Source organism: Triplophysa rosa, linkage group LG4, assembly GCF_024868665.1.
Source record: "Triplophysa rosa linkage group LG4, Trosa_1v2, whole genome shotgun sequence".
Lineage (NCBI taxonomy): Eukaryota > Metazoa > Chordata > Actinopteri > Cypriniformes > Nemacheilidae > Triplophysa > Triplophysa rosa.
In genome coordinates this window covers 24,031,023-24,038,757 of record NC_079893.1, presented here as the reverse complement: position 1 = coordinate 24,038,757, position 7,735 = coordinate 24,031,023, and the positions used below count along the sequence as shown (strand labels likewise).

The 7,735-nt window shown below is 37.5% G+C and overlaps 1 protein-coding gene across 1 annotated transcript; it reads left to right on the top strand.

Moving 5' to 3' along the window:
• Positions 1–2,958: 2,958 nt before the first annotated feature.
• crybb1l2 (crystallin, beta B1, like 2) lies at positions 2,959–6,503 on the top strand. The gene is made up of 6 exons (XM_057332174.1): positions 2,959–2,998; positions 3,736–3,836; positions 4,264–4,382; positions 4,474–4,606; positions 4,816–4,958; positions 5,919–6,503. The coding sequence occupies exons 2-6, from the start codon at positions 3,741–3,743 to the stop codon at positions 6,088–6,090; spliced, it is 663 nt and encodes a 220-aa protein (XP_057188157.1). The 5' UTR covers positions 2,959–2,998; positions 3,736–3,740; the 3' UTR covers positions 6,091–6,503.
• Positions 6,504–7,735: the final 1,232 nt, after the last annotated feature.

Here is a 7,735-nt window from a genome sequence, read left to right as displayed (position 1 = left end):
AAACATGACATTTACTATAATTATAAATTCCTTTTAGTGCATGTCTAGTCTTGTGCAAATTCATATGCAGCTTTAAATATTTCATTTATTCACCCTTATGTCATTCAAAATCTGAAAACACAAAAGAAGATATTCCGAGAAAGGTCTCAGTGGGTTTGTGTCCATACAATGGAAGTCAATGGGGGGAAATGTTGTTTGGTTACCAAAATTCTTCATAATATTGTCTCTTGTGTTCTGCAGAAGAAAGTCATACAGGTTCGGAATGACATTATGCCAACAAACCCTACGATCTGAGTCATGTCACTGTAGGAAAATTGTCTTGTTTAGTTCGTTAACTTAAATGGTTATAGGGTTAAAAGCTTTTGACCTTTTACAGATTTTAGAAAGCAACTTAACACTTTTTGCAAATCATTGTTGGTTTTCTTTCAAAGGCCAACATTTTCAAAAACAATTAAGAGCTTATAGTTTTCTTACTAACTCGCAAGATTTTGCAATCATTAACACAGAGTGGGCGACTCGCGCGCCGCTCTCCACTCGGATGGAGCGGATGTTGTCAAACCCACGCTCCTGGATGTTGCAGCACTCCGAGGTGAGTTCCTGACATCTCCTTTGGAAATGCTCCTGCTCAAACGCGGTCACCTGACAATCACACACGTGTACATGCCACAGAATTTTTTTAATCTCTCTCTTACACCCAAATGCACAAACATTAGCTGTCCTTTTCATTAGGTCATCGATCTGCAGAAGCCTTATTATTCTACACAGCATTATAAATATATTCAAGAGGAAGCCTGTCCAATTACCAATAGTCTTCCTCTTTGATAACAAATCAATAGTTGGGCCTTCTGTTACTAATTCTCTTATCCATGCTTTTCATGTAAAGACAGAACATAATAACCAATCAATGAGCCATGTCCATCCCAGACGTTGGGTTTGTCTGGATATTAGTCACTATGTTCATTTTCTTTTTACCAGAGAATAACAAAGAAACAAATTAAGGCTCATTTACTGAAGCTTTTATTTGAAATGCATCATCAGTTATGATTAAACAAGTATAATAAAGATTTGATTTCATATAGAATGATCCAGTCTGGATTGGATTCACATTTGATACAATTTTTATATTTATTTTATTTTAAAGTTATTGCAACAAGAATTGTAAAAAAGGTTTAACAACAGCTGACAAACCCAGCAGCACAAACTATAAATATAATATTTTATAGCCAAAATGCAGTAGTTAATCAAGTAGGCTATTTAACTTGCCACAAAATCCATCGACTGTATTAAAAAATGCTGTTATTTTTTTTAATAAATGTAATAAATTGTATCTCACATTACTCTTTACGTCAACTCACCTTAATCTCCACCTATCCAACAGTGCGTATCGTGCGTCAGTCCCGTTTCGTGAAGTTTTATTATTATTTTATTACTGTCTCTTTTATATTGACCGCCACGGGCACGTCGCAGCTACAACTGCTAGCTACTTGCCTGCGTGTGTATGCGTGTTTGGTTGTGTTTGTGAAATCACTGAGAATGAGAGATCATTCTCTTTATTGTGAATCCAGTGTAGTGAGACATTCGTGCACAGTCAGCGCATTGGACTTCATGAAGCCGCGAGTGCGCCTGGGGGCGCGTGAAAAGAACACAATGGAGTGCGAGCTGTTGTATTCCTATCGGTCAGCATTGTGCGTGTAGCCTACACAAAGAAGGGCAGAATGCAGGGATTTGACCCAATGCACACAGAAAATGGGCAGTTGTGGCCTGATGGTTGGAGAGTCGGACTCGTGACCAGAAGGTTGCCGGTTCGATTCCCAGGGCCGGCGGGTAACAACTGAGGTTCCCTTGAGCAAGGCACCTTACCCCTACTTGCTCCCCGGGCGCTGTAGTGATAGCTGCCCACTGCTCCGGGGGTACGTGTGTTCACCACTTGCTGTGCGTGTGTTCACTACTCTCTGGATGGGTTAAATGCAGAGGTCACATTTGGTTGCCTTGTACTTGTACATGTGCAATGCAGGGATTTGCAATTTGCAGGGATTTGCAACTTTACCTATGCAATTGTATTGCAATGACAATAAAGTTGAATCTAAATCTAAAAACGTCCACTCAAACTTCTCAAAATGACGTCTGTGATTTGCGTCTCACGTTTAGTGAAGTTTAACTTCATAACACAACGACTATAAATGGATCTAGTGTTATCCAAAATGATCATTTATGTCTTCATAAAAAATGACTTGATGTTCAATTATCATTACATTTTCCTTTTATTTCTTAAGATCTTTACTGCTTTCCTAATTTACAAGTCCAAGTTAATCAGAAGTTCACTCTCCAAGCGATAGGATGCACGTTGCCATGGTAACAGCTGTCACATCATTGCTGTTTCTCATTGTGTTCACCTTTTATGACCCATGACCTGTGACCCAGTGTTACTCTGATGGGAAATGGAATATTAATAGTCACATCTTCCACAAAAAAATCAGTTTTTGAGGTTGTTTGTAATATGTGTTCTACATGGGAGACAAAGGTAACTGGTTTTTGTCCTCATTAGACTAACAGTTTCACTCAACCATAAAACTTCGATCCCACTTTAATTTTATACGTTTTAATTGCCGCATTAATTTGCTGGCATACTGCTCCAAAAAGCTTTTACAGATGGCAGCACGAGTTTTAACACAACATAATGTTTTGAAGACCATGCTTTGGTCTTCAATTACATTAACAGACGTTTGTCCTTAATATACTTTCATAATATTTAATCGAATTCATGTCTGAAAAAACTTGGGTTTGAGAAATAAGTGTAGCCTATATGTGTCCTCTCTTTCTCTCTCTCTCTGTTTGATGATGGGGTGATTTCTTTTCTGTGTGGGGTGGTGAGCTCAGCGAGTTTGTTTCTTTGGGCCTAATCCTCCCCATGCTGGACGCCAGGCTATATAAAGGACCCACGTTTGCTTTCAATACACACGCTGAGTGAAACAGATAGCGGCCGCTGACTAACACACAGGTAAGAGACATATGGAGAAAAGAAAACTGAAAAACATTTGATTCCACATTAATTCAACGGATCTACAAAAAGGTGTAAATCCCATCATGGGCTTGTATAACAAGAATCAGGCAGCGGCGAAGAAGCAATTAAAATCATTGTCAGGGCAAACTGCAGACTTTTGGGTCTGCTGTGGTTAAGTGAGTGAGAAACAGGAGAAAAGGGAATTCACAGTAGAATATGAAAACAGAATATCAAGTTGAACTTTTTCACTTGGCGTGGATGTAGCTGCTTTTATTAAAACGTTTTAAAATCTAATGCTTAGCTTATTCTTTACCTATGCAATTGTATTGTTGAATAACCTTCACTGATTATACAGTACGTTTTTATGGCAAATGTTTTTGAATACAAATTTGTAATAAAGAACTAAAATGGTATGTTCTTTCATATATTTGTCAATTAGTCACATAAGACACATTACGTTACTTATGAGCGATGCATTTCTATAGCGCTGTTGTGTAAGAGTTTCAAAGTGAGTGGGTGTCAACTGCTCAACATTTGAAAAAATCACCCAAGGGCTATAAATGCTCTCGGTCATCCATGAGCATGAAACTCATTCATTATTTCGCGATATTTAGCACTTGACATCACCACATGTTCAATAATAGATACTTCAGTGAAGTAGATCACCAATTATTCAAGTTTCCCCACTCATGCATATGCTGCTCCTCTCTCTCTCTATCACTGTCTCATTGCAGTCGTCATGTCCTCTGGTGGAGAAAAGTCCAAGCCTGTCTCCCAGCCTAATGGGAAGACTGCTCAGCCAAAGAGAACCGAGATGGGCATTGGAAACTATAGGGTAACACTTGTTTGCAGAATACTTATGATGATAAATACAATTATGGCATCATTTATTCTGATTGGTCAACTGCAGATATTATAGAATAATGACCATTTCCAATACTAATACTATAAAACTGACTTGCTTTCTATTTAGCCATGTGTGTGGTCTGTTTCTGTGGTGTCTATAAGCTTAAATGTCAACTTAAATCAATATTCTATGTCCATGTACAGTACCAAATTTGGACATAAAAAATGGGACATATATGTGCATGATGGATTTAATAATAACTTTTAAGCTTGTCTTTTGTGTGGCATCATAGTTTCCATAGAAATAGCTGTGGGTGTTGGATGTATGCAGTATTTTAAGCTAAGCCAAAGTGAAAACTGTCAACGTAGGGTTGCCAAAATGACTTTTTCGCTTTATATTCACCTCTCTCTTTCAGATGTATGTGTTTGACCAGGAAAACTTTCAGGGCCGTATGATCGAGATCAGCAACGAGTGCATGAACGTGTGTGAAATGGGCATGGACAGAGTGCGTTCCCTTCGTGTGGAGTGCGGGGCGTAAGTGACCCATCCGCTCATGAGATGCATGGGAGCAAACTTGTTTTGTATTTGTAATCCTTTTGTTCTCGTTCTCTCTCACCTCTTGTAGTTGGGTGGGCTGGGAGCAGATGAACTTCTGTGGAGAGATGTACATCCTGGAGAAAGGTGAGTACCCCCGCTGGGACTGCTGGAGCAACTGTCACAGGAACGACTACCTGCTCTCCTTCAGACCTGTCAGAATGGTATTCACACCTTTTTATTCATTATTCATATTTCCTTCTATAATATTTTAATGTTTGCTGTGACAGCGAGAGTTTAAAATCAGACAGTTCCACATTCTTCACTTCTACCAGCATTTTTCAGCCTATCTCAGAGTTTCTATAAAGGTGTCAAACAGGTCAAAAATAGACTTTACCTCAAGCTCTTTTCGTTTCATTTCCATTTCTGACAGGACCCAGAGAAGCATAAAATCTGCCTGTATGAGGTCGGTGAGTTCAAGGGCCGTAAAATGGAGATTATCGATGATGATGTGCCCAGTATGTACACCTATGGATTTACTGACCGTGTTGGTAGCATCATGGTCAGCTGTGGAACGTAAGTGTTTTACATCATTTTCTTTCTTTTGCAAAACACCAAAGAAGATATTTAGTAAAATGTTGGTAACCAAAAACCGTTGGTCCCCATCGACTTCTATTGTATGGACACAAAACCAATGCAAGTCAATGGGGACCAGCGGTTTTCTGTTACCAACATTTTTCAAAATATCTTCTTTTGTGTTCTGCAGAAGAAAGTCATACAGGTTTGAAATGACAAGAGAGTGTGTAAATAATGACAGAATTTTTGTTTTGAAAGAACCATACCTGTAAGACAGACAAGTAATGTGTAATCACATCTATACGGCACACATAGAATTTGTAAATCCATCGAGTTTAAAGCTGTAATTTCTCATTTTTTGTGACATTAAAATACTTTCTATTCCAACAAAACAATGAGAAGTAAGCAATTTGTAGACTGACTTTCCCTGGAGTATAAAAAATGCATCACTGTGGTAGAGAAAATTTTACACATCTGATCATATATCGATCATTCTAGTTACTCTTTTCGGATAAACTAGCTGAATTTCTTACAATTAAATTATGAATATTTTAATATTAACAATCCTCTTATTACAAACTTTATATTTATTATAAAACATAAATATATGTAAACCCATTTTTTAAAATTAAATTATTGAATTATTTATTATATAATATAATATATAATATAATATAATTTATAAAAAAATAAGGTATTTTTATGATTGTTTATTTATTAGCCTACAGAACCGAACAAAACATCAACGACAAACACCAGTGTTTGTATATATAAAATAAATAAGCAAATAAATAATATACAAAATGAGAAAAATTTAATGTATTAGTAAATAAACTAATAACATTAAAGATTGATTTGGTAGTTTTACGACTACAGTCTCTTCTCTATATATAAACTTCTTTGTCTCAATGCTTTATTGTTTATGTATACGTTCATCTTTACCTCTCTTCTCATTCCCAGTTGGGTGGGCTACCAGTACCCCGGTTACCGTGGCAGCCAGTACCTGCTGGAGAAGGGTGACTACAGTCACTTTAACGAGTATGGTGCTCGCCATCCCCAGATGCAGTCTGTCAGGCGCATCCGTGACATGCAGTGGCACCCGGATGGCTGCTACACTATGGCCACCAAGTGAGGGCTTGGGAGGATGAGAAAGAGAGGGAACAGGGGGGAGAGAAAGAGAGAGGGAGAAGAAGATGAAGGAGGGGGAAGGGGGAGGGCCAAGAAGGAGAGGAGGAGCGGACCACCTGTGTGAAACATCCTGGGTAGGAAAACTGATAGAAACAGAGGTCAATCAGATACAGGTGACAGCTTAATAGAGAGAAAGTATAAAGACACAAACGCATTGATGCCAAAAGACTGCAGTTGTAAAGACTGACAAAGCATTTTCTTTCTCAACCCCATCTTCTTTTAACTCATCTTCTTCTTTCATCCCTCTTCCTCCTCTTCCTCATCCTCCGTACATTTTTCCGCTGAGGAAATCAGTCCATCACAATGAGCCTTAACTGACCCCTGACTTAGTGGAGTCAGGGATGATGATAGACAGGGGGTGGGTAGGGTGGGTCAACGGGTGGTTGGGTGGGAGAGGAGGCTATGTAAAACCTCCACATCCTATTAAAAGAGAAATAAAAACAACACTTGTGACCACTGGTCTCTGTTTGCACTGCTGATTCTCTCTGTCCTTCAGCATTTACTAGAATACACTAGAAACACACTTTACTAGAAGACCTCTCAGGTCAGCGGATTTATTGATTTATTCAAACTAATTTGAAATCATGTACATTTTTTATGTGAATATCAAAATGCAAATACATGAATACAGAATTACCAACATTTATATTTCTTCTTTCAGCATACAGATAGGCCTGTTGTTAAAGTCACCATGAAATCAAAACGGACAAATCTTTTTTATGGAATATTGAAGTGTTTATCATAAATGATGTATTCCTAGACATGGTACTTCTTTAAAATCCATGTACCATGTCATAATTTTTATCTAGAACATTTAACTCCCCTCTTCCTGGCTACAACATATCCTTTCTTCATGACCTATACATTTCGACATGAGAGTGGATCTATATTGACTGTCTAAGCCAACAGGACCGGCCCAGGCTCTGTTGCTGCCCAATTGACAAGATTTTACATTGCACCCCTCCAATAAAATAAATAAATGTTCTTTGAGCAAAATTATTATTTTTTAATACATGAATAGCAAGTAAATAAATAAAACTAAAAGTATTTGTAATAAACATGTTTCTAATTCCCTTCTCATTATTTGAAAATAATGTTGTCTGTTTTTAACTTTTTATTAAAACTGATTGGTTTCTTAATAATACTGCATTTAAATATCAGAGCTCATACAGTAAAATGAAATATTTGATTATTATTACTTAGATATTAAAGGTTAATAAGAAAGATTTTTTACATTTTGTCACCCTCTCCACAAATGCTGTAGGGAAGGACACAGATTTTTTTTAATTGTTTTGGGATTTCTTAAATAAATGGCATTTGCTAGTCACAGTGCTCGTAAACACTTGCAGTTGAAACCAGTAAAAACAACACGCAGTGTAAGTGTTACCAGTAAAGTGGCTCTAAATAATATAATAGTATCTTAATATAATGTGTATGGCTGACATAAACTTTTAATTCGTACCTCTATATTCCTATATGTTTAATGTTTTGTGTTTTCACATGTAGCTAAACTAATACATCTAACTGTGCCGACATGTGTAACCAGTACCTGAACCTGAACCTGCTCCGAGCGGGGTTTGAACGGCAAT